General features: G+C 25.3%; 2 protein-coding genes across 4 annotated transcripts; one reads left to right on the forward strand and one right to left on the reverse strand.

Moving 5' to 3' along the window:
* Positions 1–3,295: 3,295 nt before the first annotated feature.
* Positions 3,296–8,476, reverse strand: LOC114128909 (ubiquitin-conjugating enzyme E2 G1). 3 transcript variants are annotated; one of them, XR_003592793.2, is made up of 6 exons: positions 8,181–8,476; positions 7,724–7,826; positions 7,116–7,213; positions 5,237–5,557; positions 4,567–4,739; positions 3,296–4,427 (listed from the first exon to the last, which is right to left on the reverse strand). XR_003592793.2 is itself a non-coding variant. In XM_027993517.2 (4 exons), exons 1-4 carry the CDS (start codon positions 8,224–8,226, stop codon positions 5,301–5,303), a joined length of 504 nt encoding a protein of 167 aa, XP_027849318.1. In that variant the 5' UTR covers positions 8,227–8,476; the 3' UTR covers positions 5,109–5,300. The 3 variants fall into 3 exon arrangements, 1 of the variants encoding a protein (XP_027849318.1); XR_003592792.2 differs by lacking the exon at positions 4,567–4,739; XM_027993517.2 differs by lacking the exons at positions 3,296–4,427; positions 4,567–4,739 and having other exon boundaries at positions 5,109–5,557.
* A 1,642-nt stretch (positions 8,477–10,118) lies between these two features.
* LOC114128907 (RNA polymerase II subunit A C-terminal domain phosphatase SSU72) lies at positions 10,119–13,588 on the forward strand. The gene is made up of 5 exons (XM_027993515.2): positions 10,119–10,531; positions 10,920–11,063; positions 12,985–13,124; positions 13,189–13,307; positions 13,367–13,588. The coding sequence occupies exons 1-5, from the start codon at positions 10,452–10,454 to the stop codon at positions 13,466–13,468; spliced, it is 585 nt and encodes a 194-aa protein (XP_027849316.1). The 5' UTR covers positions 10,119–10,451; the 3' UTR covers positions 13,469–13,588.
* The last annotated feature ends 47 nt before the right edge of the window (positions 13,589–13,635 follow it).

The raw sequence follows: 13,635 nt of genomic DNA on the forward strand, positions 1-13,635 counted from the left end.
AATTATTTTAAAAAAATCATCTATATGAAAAAATTAAAATTAAGTTTACTTCATTTCAGCATTGGTACTTACTTAAATTAGATTATTTTGGTCGGAGCAGTTAATTCATTATAATGCCAATTTTATTTTCAATTGTACAATAAATCTATGATTTAACGGCGTTGTTGATAGATTTCTAATACATCGTAATATCGTATACGTAATTATCATTACGCAGATTTGTGAAAATGAATACATTTAATTTTGATTTGTATTAAATTGTTTAAACCGTTTCAAAAAGGTTTCTAGTTTGCTATTAAACTATAGTGTATGCGTCAACGCGTGTATTAGAAAATAATATATTTAAGTTTATACGATGTAGTAATGTGATCCAACGACCCGGCAGGGTCGCGCTAAGTATAAAAAAAAACGCCTTAAAATGAACGCATCGGCAATCACAACGCGCGACAACTGCCGGGTATAATTACAGGAAGCATCTGAAATCACGAAAAAAAAATAGTTGACAATGCATACCTAATTTCTTGTACAATAATTTAGTTTTACAATGCACCAATCTTATTGGAAATGTTCCGTAGAAGTACATGCTGCACTTTTTAATCCGATCTGAACATTATAAATGGAGTTATAGCCAAATATATTATGAATTTTTATGGCAAAAAAAGAAAATGTTTTTCGATAATATTCCCTGCGGCCCGCATGAAGTTCCCCGCCCACTGAGGAGATACACACACACACTTACCGTTCGCGCGTGCTTTGTCACAGCGCTTGCGGTGGCGGTGTTTTCAGGAAAAAAATAATTAAAAACTTAAATGTTTGATATATAATAATACATATATGACATTATAATATTTAATAATAATGATTACAACAACAACAATAATAATAATAACATAAAAAAATTAGTGATATCCCAACAAAAACACTACGCCAAACTCCGTGTAAAAAAACGCTCAGTATAAAAAAAATCCACCTCAAAAAGTTGTGATATCATTTTATAGCTATGTATTTAAACTATATAGGAATAGATATATTATTATAATTTATGTTAAAATTCATTGCTTATAAATTGAACTTAGCTGGTGACTTTAAAATTATAACACTTAATTAGTAATTTATAACAATTAATTTATATAACACTTAATTAGTATCACTCATTTTCAAAGATAACATGTATACTCAATACGAAATGAATTCTCATGAGTTTTAAATAATGTCACCAGCTAAGTTCAATTTATAAGCAATGAATTTTAACATAAATTATAGTAATATATCTATTCCTATATAGTTTAAATACATAGCTATAAAATGATATCACAACTTTTTGAGGTGGATTTTTTTTATACTGAGCGTTTTTTTACACGGAGTTTGGCGTAGTGTTTTTGTTGGGATTATGTGAACTGTGAAACCTTTATAAATCCCATTTTAAGGGGTTTAATATAGGCAATTTGTATTAAAATATTTTTGTTTTAACAAGTCCCACTAACCCGCGTAGAAATACATATTGCGCATATAAATAATAATTGTTTCACAAATTTTAACTTGTAAATTTATTTAGGCCATTTGCATAGCCCATAATTTGACCCACCCAATCAGAGGTGTGTCCAGGAACAAAATTCAGGTCCGTTTGAATAATTTACATATATGATATATATATATATATTTTTTTTTAAAGACCATTTTTTATAACATTCTTGTCTTACAATAGTTTGTAGTTTATCATAATATAAATTAAAACTATTTATAAATTATAATATTTTTTTTTACTTTTAATTGAAGCAAACTCGATAAAAACTGCAAGATCGATATTGCAATAATTTAACTCCCTTTCGATTGATATCAACGCTAAATAATTAAGGAAACGAGGGTAATTGTCTATTTTCTTAAATAACTTTCACATATAATATATTTCTTTATAAGCTACTAGGTACATACATTTTTTCGCTAATCGACTGCGACTCGCTATTTATTCAAAAAATATTTATAATTTCCATAATTTGTAGATACTAAAAACAAAAATATCGTTTAAATATCAGAATTGTTGTTAAACAATTAACCTTTTGTTAATTTTATTATATATTATTATAAATTATAAAATATATAGGTAACTCGCTTTTTATGAATCGTAGTATATAATTATTGGTCATGAAACCAATTATTGAAGTAGGTAATAACCTTATTTGTTAATGCATTATCAATATTGTTATGTAATTTTTTTTTTTTTACATTTGATAAAGAAATATTTAAATCAATCTGAAGCCGTAATTTAAGATTTTCTATTGTTGCTAAATCTTTCATTGAAACGTTATTATATATTAGGCACACAGATATAGATTTACTTATAATACTTACGTAGTACGCTCATTTATTTATATTTATATTCATTGATTGGTATGTTAAATATAAAACAACTGGTTTATAATTTTAAAATTGATATCTTGCGTATACTTAAGGGTACAAAATTGGCGTGGTTCTGGGGCCTACCAGCAGGACACGTTTTTGGTGTTGTAGTGGCTTATTGTTAAATAGGTACTAAGTATAATAGTTGTTTTAATATTAAAACATGAAAATAACGGACTAAAAAATAATATGTATTTTTGTATAAATGATAACTGAATGTGTGATCATAGACAATAGCGCAAATCATAGCACTAAGTATTTACATAAAATTCAGAGATACTTTAATGTGTTAAATCAGCTATTTCAATGAAAGCATTCACTATTGTTACTTGATAAAAAAAAGTTTTTGAAGTCCTTATATTTTTATTTTAAGTATTGTATATAATCATGCTACTGTTGAGTATTATTCTGTATAACATATTTTTATGTAAAATTGGAACATTATACAGATAAAATAATAAGTGAAAAATTTATTTTAAAAATTAAATTATCATAAAAATCAAGGGAATGCAGATAATTTTGTTACATTTAAGTCTGATATTTCTCTTTAAGATTTAAGTTAAAAACATAAAATTGGTTTAATGAAAAAAATGTTGCACATTTGTAACATGGAGAAAACTAAGCAAGTTTGGCATTTTGTAGAATTATTTTGAAATGTATTCAGTAATTCAGCTTTTACTCTCATAACAAATTGAGCTCTGATTAAATCACATAAAATAATCTATCTAAAATAGATAGTGAATGTAATAAGCCACTAATACTCAAAGTTATTGAAATTATTCATTATGTTTAAGTATTTGACTAGTTTTTAATTATCTATCCACATCATCAGACTTAATAAATTAATTCTATTAAATTCAATGTATAACTTAAAATGGAATTTTAGATGTAATCATCATACTCTATTTTTCTTTTTTTTATTATAAATGATAAAAAATACAAAATACAATAATAAGTAATTATGAAGATTTAGATAGTTGTTATTATTTTAAGGAATAACACAATAAAAGACGGAATAATTTTATATAAAATTAGTTAAAATAATTGATCTATAATATCCTAAAATGTAGTTATTACAAATAATAATATTAATAAAAATAAAAATTTGTTAAAAATCGTCCAAAAGAACCCTACATTAAAAAAAAAAAAAAAAAAAACATGAAATTCGTATATATTAATTCTTATAATAGATGAACAAGAACACATGTTAGTACTATATACATAATACAAATTTATAAAATGGCGGCTTAACTTTGGATAATAATATAATAAGTGTCATATGATTACTATGTAAATTAACTGCAGTATGTAACTGTACATTTAGGCATTAACTTGTTTTAAAAAATATATCTAGACATATATAAACTTTTATTTTATAAAATATCATTATAATTAAGTTTTTATTTACATTAAACAAGTATGACCCATCATAGTATTTGAGAACAATCATTAAAATAGGTTAAACAATACTTAAACCATTAATGAATGAAACTACATTACATTATACTTAACTGAAATTAATCTAAAATTGTTTGAAGATTATACTTTAAGAATGAAAAGTAAACACAAATTTTTAGAAAATAAGAGCATACTTTTGTTTTTTAAAAGTATACATTTATTTTTTATTATTTAATTTTAAACACATGATTAAATTCATTAATTTCACAAAGTATTTTCTATTTGTTCAAGGTATACTCTGTTCAGGTTAAGAGTGTCCAAACTCGCGCATGCATACTGAGCCGCTGACAGCTTATTGACCCCACAGGCGACATTAGACGTCCTGTAATTGGTCGGCATTGTACGGTATATGTGATACATGAGCGAACAGAACTAGTTTTCATCCGAGCAACTAGGCACTCTTAACACGAACAGAGTATAGTATCCTAATATTTAATTGTACTAAGTACAGTTTTTAGGATATTTTTAAGATAAAAAGATAGTATATCATATTTTATTAGATTTTGTTGAATAAACTTACATTTATAAATCACATTATATAAAATGTTGTCGATTGCTCTACATTTTGATACCTGAAACATAGATTAATTATTATTAAATTTTAAAACATTCATGAGGTATACAAATATGATTAAAATGTTAAGAACCTGATAGTCAAAAATAAATTAAGTTCAGTAAATTTTATTTTTTATTTTAAATAACAATACTTACTCCGTATTTTAATTTTAGTAAAAATTATAATAGTTCTTACTATTGCAAACAAACTTTCAAGCTAATTTTTATGTTTAGTCCTTGGTGGTCATGTAATGAGTACTGCATAAGTAAATAATAATGACCAAATAATTTAAATAACTAAACTGTTGAATTTGATTTTTCAACTAACTCTGCAATAAGTATAAGTAGTGCATAATTAAATGCTTTCAACTTAATGTGTAAAGGTACATTAAATTAATTATAATCATAACCTATATTATTGTATATTTATTAATATTCATAAAATAACAATTATAAGATCAAATTGACTTTTATTAGAAAAATAATGTATAAATTTGTGTATTAAAAAAACAATTTATAACCTATATAGTATAAATAGTTAAGTATTAAATACAGAATATGAAGTTGGGATTTAAATACATAGAAATAAAAAGGTTGTAAATTTGTACGAATAATTGGATGTTTGATTTCACTTTTTCCATGAATATAGGAAATACAAACAATGATTTTTTACTATTGTCTAATAAATAATAACATAATTGTTAATAAGTAAGTCTTTAATGTTTTTCTTTAAGTTCAATGATTTTAATATATTGATGACAAACACAATGTAGATAAATAAAAATAAATATACACATTATAAGGTAAAATGAACTATATTGTTTACCCTGGCATCAATAATTGATTTATACGTTGGTAACATGTATGTAGAGCAACTGGCAAATTTGTTATTAGATATCCTCTTGACTCTTACGCACACAACGTGCAACCTTGCGTTTAAATTCTGGATAATTGTCACGCCAATCTTTAGCTGCATCTACATTAGCTGGACTTTCATCATTTGGATCAGCTAACATTGAAATAACTGATATCAATATAGTTTCAACAGTATGCACTGGTAGCCAACGTTCACTTGCTTTTTCATAACCCCACTTATCATCACCGGGTTCATGAAGTATTGATATACAAACATCACCACTTTTATCAACTAAAAATGAAAAATATACATGTACAAATTTTATAAATAAAATAATTAAGGAATAATTTTTCTCTTTGAGAGTAAAAACATAAGCTCATATAACAAGTTTAAATATAACATCTAGGTTAGGGTTATTGTATTAATATAAATATCAAAATAAGAGATTATAACAGCTTGTTAAAAGGGTTTTTGGCATTAGTTGTAAAAGGAATTTTTTCATTCTCAAATTTACTAAAAATTTCAAATACCGTAATATCAACAATAAGAAGGGTGCAATAATTCATAAATTATTAATGTATTAGTGTACTATAATAAACAATACTTTAATAAATACAAATTACAAATTAAATAAAACAATATTCAATTTGCATTTTTATAATATAAAATTGGAAATAAAATAGTCTGAAATGAAGTGTTAAAAAATACAAAGATTTAGTAATTTCAACATTTTATCTTTATGCTACAAACTGAACTATAAAACATTTAATTTATAACTTTTTTTGAATAAAAAAATATATGCATAGAAATAATTGTTTAATTAATAATAATATAATCTAAGCACATAGTTATTATTTTTTTAGATTAGCTTAATAGTAAATGACTAGATAATTTGACTCTTTAGAGTCTAGCATGTAACTCCTGAATTTTATGCTTCAAAATCTATACATTACTCCTGTCATTATTTATAAAATTATAATTTTTATTGTTGATTCAGAGCAAAGCAAAATTTATATTGGTGGTATTAGGCATTTTAGCGTAGGAATGCTTCAGTTTCAAGCAGGTGTATGATACATTTAAATCTATCAATATTGAAATCTAATCAGGTACTTGTTTGTTATCCCCTCACCACAGATCTGTATACAATTTATCACCCTGTCCCAGTCTTTGATCTGAAACTTCAATATTGATGATCAGTATTTATATGATATCTTAGACATAAGTTAGTTGAGTATGTGATCTAGTTACAGAAAAATAACAAATACTTCTTAGAATATTTGCTTTTATTTAAATTATGTTAGTATGGTGTTAGCTTGTAGCTGTATTATAACAAAATATAAACTTATATCATAGAAATAATAACATTTTTTTATACTTCAAAGTTATTTAATGATGTACAAAATATATTACAAACGATTTTCAATCAGAAACAAAGTAATACATTTTATAAAATGTGACTATTGTGCACCAATAAGTACCTCTGGTTATTAAAATTATCAAAAGGTAATATTATGTTTTTTTAATGATTATGTTAATGCATTTCTTCTAAATTTAAAATATAAGGTCTAAGAGCTAGAGTACCTAAGATAACTGAGAAGTTGTTGAAAGAAATTTTATTTTTTGAAAAACAAATAAATTGTTTTAAAGACACTAATATTCTGCTTAGAAAAGATATAAGAAGGCGCATTTTATTTTATTTGTATCGTACTTATATATGTAATATTTTTTAACAATTAAGTTATAATATATTAGTTTTAATTAAAATAATATGTAGATCTATATATATTCTTCTCATTAGTAGAATATAATAAATAAAATATTCACATTTCTTAATGATTAAGGTACTTACTATTAGGATGCCAAATTTCAGTTACAAATTTCATTTTTGGCGGCCTTAATGGATACTCTTTTGGAAAATTAAGATGGGCCTTGAAAAATCCTCCTTCACTGTAACATAGTTAAGATGGATTATTCATTAGTATCTATGATAATTGATAAGGTTATAAACCCCTACCAAGGTCAAGATTCATAAATCCATTACCTTATATTTCAAAAATAAAAACCAAAATATCATATTGAAAAAAGCGGGCATTTCCTAAATTAATCCTACAAGAGTATAAAAGATCTTACGCTAGCCCACAATAAGCGAAGCTAAAATTAAATATTAGATAATTTACCTATCTTATCTAATAGTAGTAATAGTTAATTATAGCCATTTATCAATTGTAAAATTACCTATTAGTCAAAGAACAAAGCACATTAAGTTTTAAATAAAATATTTGATGATTCGGCATAAAGTGTAACAATCAAGCCAAATAAAAATTAAACGTTAAATACTAATAGACGCTGTTGATCAATAACCACTAGACATGATTATTAATAAATACATTTATCTTCTAATAAATTAAGTAAAATACATAATATATAGGATGACAATACTACTCAATAGGTACTTACTACAAGGTGTCTGGAGGTCCAATGATGAGCACTTCCCATTTGTAAATATCATTATCATCTATTAGACCAGCAGAGAACCCTTCTACTGGGTTCTTGTGCAATTCTAAACAAACAAAATAGCATTAATGTAAACAGTTAACCAACTGAATAAACTTCAAATCCCGGTGGATTTTCAAGTAATAAGTTGTGGTTACACAACTACTAGTATAACACTTTCTTTACTCCGCAAACAATGACCATCGGATAGAGTAAATTTTAAAATATTGAACCAAGAAAACCCGAAACAAAGTAAATAGGACACATGTTGTGCCAGACGGAATCAAGACACGTGAAAGTATATTGGGTATTCGTCGGGATCAGATACGTATCACGATGGTCATGAACATCAAAATATCAAAAAGTTTCGATTGTCCGATCGGAGAACAAAAACGGACGGACTACTGTGATAGATACTTACCATTCAGTTGTTTCTTTAATAATAGCGCCGACTGTAGTTCTGACATTAAAATTGATTTCGTCACCCAAAAGTGGTGTAGATTAAAAAAATGTTATACTATTGGGGGGATAGATGCCGAGTGCTGGAGTACTTGAGAGCTTGAGTGCTAAGCGTTAAGTATTTGTGCGGGATACCCGTGTTCCAGCGAATAGAAAATAAAGGAACAGAGAAGAAAGAATAATAATAATAATAAAAACTGTAATATGTATCAAACAGCAGCACGGGCGCACGGCAGTGCGGCTTATTGGAAATAAATTATCGGAACGGGTCGACGATCGTCGTGCGTCTGCGCCACTGTCAGTGAGACAGTATGACCACGGTTGCGGTACTAAACGGACGTGCTCTCTCGATCGTTGCGCTGTAGCCATGACTGGTCTGCCAGACGCGGGAACCCGTCTAGCATTTTACAACTTTACAATTTATGGATTACGTTTACGTAATTCGTTCTTGTGTTGGACTTGGACTACTCGGATAAGTCGGGTAGTCAGACGCCAATTGTTGAGAGATTTGCGGTGACGTTCGTGTTAATATGTTTATTATTGCTAAACGTTTTTCACCACAATCATAAAATGAGATGTATTATAATTATAAACCTATACAAATTGTGAGTTGTGACCACTATAATTAATTAAAATGTAGAACTTAGAGCTAGTCACTAGGTAAGTGGAAGACGAAAGTTAGGGATGGGACCTTAGATCCCCTTGGAACTGCCATTGTGGACGGTGAATCTTGGCTTTAATGCCTTATAGCCCAAACGTCGTTACTTATTTAATCATTATTTATTTATAGTTTACAGCTCTTTTTTTGAAAGTAAGTAAAATAAATCATTAGTTTTGCTGAAAGACATTATTTGTGGTTTTGTTTTCGAAGTTGGTAATATCCATATTTTTGCCAAAACATAATATTGATAGAAAAATGTTTAGTATGTATTATTTCATATTCTAATGTATTTGATTTTACTTACTAATATTAATAACAAAAAGTAAAAAGTTTAAACCGATATTGCAGTAAGATTAATAATATAACCAATAGGCTGGGAATTGTATACACTTAAAAATGAATAAATATGCACTAAAAACTGACAAAATATGTGTACAAACATGCTCTAAAAATTCTTAAAATACCTATGCCAAAAAACCATTTAAATTTAACTTTTATATTTATTTTTTTTAATTATAATTTATTATTAATTTTAGTTTAAATATTAATAATATACTAATATTACAAATTGGTAAACCATTGATTATAAATACTGGATAATATGTATTTATATTTTATAACTAATATCAATGATATTGATGATATTGGACTTGTCAGGCTTTACTACTCTTAATCTTCATAGGTTCCCCCCAGAAGTGAAACATGTTGGTATAATTCTTTTTTGGAATATTACATTAATAACACTAAACATATTACATATACATAAACGGTAACCCCCACAAACGAAGTCTACGTAAGTCACTGTCTTAGCGTTACATTTGGAACAGATTAACTGAAAACATGTAAATCTATAAAAAAAAAAGCAATAAAACAATCATTTATATGCACTAACCGATGAAATATGCAAAATAAGATTGGTATAATATTATGAACATTATGAACTAATAAATTAATATGTTTTAAATTAATTAGGTAATTAATATGTATGGAATAGATAACTAGTTAGAAGTTGAACATTATACCACAGCATAATTTAAATTTCATCTATTCTGTGATTATACAACAAATTTTATGTATATTTTATTATAATTGTAAACTGTTAACTGGCTGAAAAAGCGGCGGTAGAGCTTCTTTCATAACTTAGTTTTTTTTTAATCCACGGATTTTATCAAATCATTATTCTTAGGCTCTTATCATTTTGGTTACTTTATCACCAATTTTCAAAATTGTAAAAGTTTCAAAACAAGTTTTTAATTTTTTAAAAAATGTCCTATAATATTTTGTTCTAGTTTGCATTTTTCACTTATATTATTTAATTTTTACTTTTGTATTTGTTTATATCCGATTATACTTATATTTAACTTGTGTGTTTTATATTTCTTGAAGGAATAAACGGAAAAGTATATGACGTTTAACAATTTTCTTTATTAGGTATTCAAAGTATTCAGTGTATATTAATAAGGTACTTTTAACTTATAATACTACTTTTGCCATTTTATTACTAACTGTTTGATATAAAATAAAATACACATACACCATTTTTGTATTCTTTGAAACTTGAAAATTATAACCATGGCATTAAGTGAATTTACAATAGCTGTGGTTTGTTCAAGCAACATGAATCGAAGTATGGAAGCTCATGCCTTTTTAAGGTAGATAATAAACTTCTTTTATTTTTTTAAGAATATTCTATTTAATATTTGTCACTGTTACAATTTGTAAATTTTATCTTATATTTTTTGTTTTCATTAGTTGGTAATTCCAACACAAACAATTTAAAATAAAACATTTCTTTTTTTTTTTAATTTTATTTAATCAGGTATATGATCCTAGTTTAGGAATTTTGTTGACTTTGCCATTGTTTAAAATATATTTAATTTGTAAGCTTAAAACATAAGAAATTGTATTGAACTGGTTTAGCACTAAAATAATTATAATCCTATTTGCTAATAATATTATTGAAACTTCCTTTGTATAATATTATGTATGTCATGGTTATGGTATGAAGTGTTTTTAATCAATTTATTTTTTTGATTTTAGTAAAAAAGGTTTTAATGTTCGATCATTTGGAACAGGCGACAAGGTGAAATTACCCGGAACAGCTCCAGACAAGCCAAATATTTATGATTTTGGATGTACTTATGATGAAATTTATAGAGATCTTTACAATAAAGATAAAACATTGTATCCTTTATCATAAAACAAATTTAATAGTTAAATCATTTTTTGAATTTTATAAAATAGTGTTTATTGACTTATAATTTAAAGTAGTGCAGACATAAACATTTTTAGATTCTTATGATTTGAAATATGAAGTTTAAATGATTAAAATATATAAAATCATATAAAATTAAGTACATGATAAAATAACATTATTTTATTATGAATACTAGGAATGTGTTGAACAGTGCTCGAAATGGACCTGAATGCATCGGAACGGCGTTCCGGTTCGTAATATAAACTTTGCGTCCGTTGAATTAAAATTTAAGCGTTCTGTTTCGTAAAAATCGACAGTATTACAATTTAGAAGATTAAAATTATAAAATTTCCTTTTGACAAAGTATAGTATACTTAATATAGAGAAAAGTTCAATTTTTGTAGAACTCCAAGAGACCTCTTCTGACATCACGCGTATCATTTTTTTGTATTATCGCAATAAAAACGTAAACGATCTAATAATCCAAAAGTTCCCACAAGCTATGCTACAATTAAAGCTGTAATCGCAATAAAAGGCGATAAAAAGTAAAAATACCTAATTTACTATTGATAATGTATTCTGTCAAAAATTGTAACAAATTCTATTTTTGACTATCTGTAATCTGTATATATGTGTACATTGTGTATACCTACCTAATATATTTTGATTGTAGTTTTACAATACTTGAGAAGTGACATTATCACAAATATAAATCTGTGTTTTGCTAGAAATTGTAAATTTTTTAAGCTTAAAATTACTTATATTATTTATTATTATTATATTTTATATTATTATCTTTTTAACTAATTATATTGTATTGTAAAGTAAACATAAATTAAAATAATTAAAATTAAAAATTAATATTATAATCCTCTTATTAATTTTATAAACGTTCCGGTTCGTAAAATTTTCCATTCCGAGCGCTGATGTTGAACTGATATTTTCTGGAATTTAAATTTGACCCTGTGAATCTTATTATCAAATAAACTTTTTAAAATAATATTTTAAACATAGTTAATATTGTAATGTAATGGATGTATCTTATTTTAATTCAATAATAAATCATTGTGTACAAAAACAGTATTTATAATATTGAATTAAGATGCAGTTTTAAATTGTTTGTAAACTGATTATTTTTTGGTTAATTTTATTTAAAATATGTAACCAATATTATAAAATAATAAATATCATGTAATATTTATAGTTTAAATACTCTCTCTTGTTTTAGTACAATTTAAATTTTGAACTATAAAATTAGATTTTTCAGAATTTTATACTTATTTTATACTTCTTCAGTTTCAGTAGTATAATTTTAGTTTTGATATTAGAGTTTAGACTAAATTGACCTATCATAAAACTTATGTAAGAACATTATCTGTATTCTCTAGTTGGTTTTATATGATATTTTAATTTTTAAGAGAGTTATGAGTATGTAAAATATTAAATACTTGAAAATGCTCATAATTCACTTAAAAATTAAAATATCGTAAAAAACCAACTAGAGAACACAGATTATAATCTTACCTAAAAGTATACTATTGAATTGGGGAATTAAAATTTACTATGTCATAATATGTGTGTAAGTCATAAACAACATAATATGCGGATATGTCGTCCTCTAAGTATGTTTTAATAAATTATATTTTCTTCTGAACATTAATAAAGAAAATCTCACAGGTGTCAATTTAAATTTTAAACACTATTTAACAATCAATATTAAATTGATCTTCAGTTGCTTTTAATTCTTCATTAATTAATGTTTTATTTATTGAACTCAAAAATAATAATAGCCTTTAACATTTTTGATAAAGGAATTTATACCTATCTAATTTTGATATTATTTATCAAAAATATGAAAAACTGTTTACTGTTTTAGTTATTATTTTCTTAACTAATTTCTGCATTTAGTTATACGCAAAATGGTTTGTTAAATATGTTGGATAGAAATCGCCGGATAAAGCAACATCCAGAAAGATTTCAACTAAGCAATGAACAATTTACTGTAGTCATTACGTGTGAAGAGAGAGTATATGATCAAGTACTTGAGTGTATGTTTAAATTGAAAATTTTATTATTATTATAAAAATTAAAATCAAAATCATGAATGTATAGATTTTGAAAGTATTCAAAGTTTTGGCAATAAGCCAGTTCATATAATCAATATTAACATTCAAGACAATCATGAAGAAGCAACAATTGGAGCATTTTTAATTTGTGAATTTGTTACTTTGGTATGATTATTTTATAAATATCTAGTGAATATTTTAATGTAAATTTATTTCTATTTTAGTTGTCCAGAAGTGAAGATCTCGACAATGATATTGATCAATTAGTTGTTAAATATGAAGAAAAATGTCAAAGACCACTACTCAACTGTGTACTTTTCTATTAAATAAAAAGTGATAAAATAAAAATTGTGTATATTATTAATTATACCTAAATAATGGCATTATTTGAATCAATAATTTATTAAATTGTATCGTGCAAATAAATTATGTATCATAAATTATAATGTGTATTACTTTATTTTATAGATAAATCATTAACTGAGCTTAGTTT

This window comes from Aphis gossypii, chromosome 1 (assembly GCF_020184175.1).
Source record: "Aphis gossypii isolate Hap1 chromosome 1, ASM2018417v2, whole genome shotgun sequence".
In the NCBI taxonomy this organism is placed as follows: domain Eukaryota; kingdom Metazoa; phylum Arthropoda; class Insecta; order Hemiptera; family Aphididae; genus Aphis; species Aphis gossypii.

Bases quoted from the DNA above. Each gene is read 5' to 3' on its own strand.
- LOC114128907 (XM_027993515.2), top strand. From the start codon at position 10,452: ATGGCATTAAGTGAATTTACAATAGCTGTGGTTTGTTCAAGCAACATG. The intron at 10,532-10,919 runs GTAGATAATAAA...TTTTGATTTTAG, and splicing joins GAAGCTCATGCCTTTTTAAG to TAAAAAAGGTTTTAATGTTC. The intron at 11,064-12,984 runs GTATCCTTTATC...TTCTGCATTTAG, and splicing joins TACAATAAAGATAAAACATT to TTATACGCAAAATGGTTTGT.
- LOC114128909 (XM_027993517.2), bottom strand. From the start codon at position 8,226: ATGTCAGAACTACAGTCGGCGCTATTATTAAAGAAACAACTGAATG. The intron at 7,214-7,723 runs GTAAGTACCTAT...ACTATGTTACAG, and splicing joins GGACCTCCAGACACCTTGTA to TGAAGGAGGATTTTTCAAGG. The intron at 5,558-7,115 runs GTAAGTACCTTA...TTTCATTTTTAG, and splicing joins TGAAATTTGGCATCCTAATA to TTGATAAAAGTGGTGATGTT.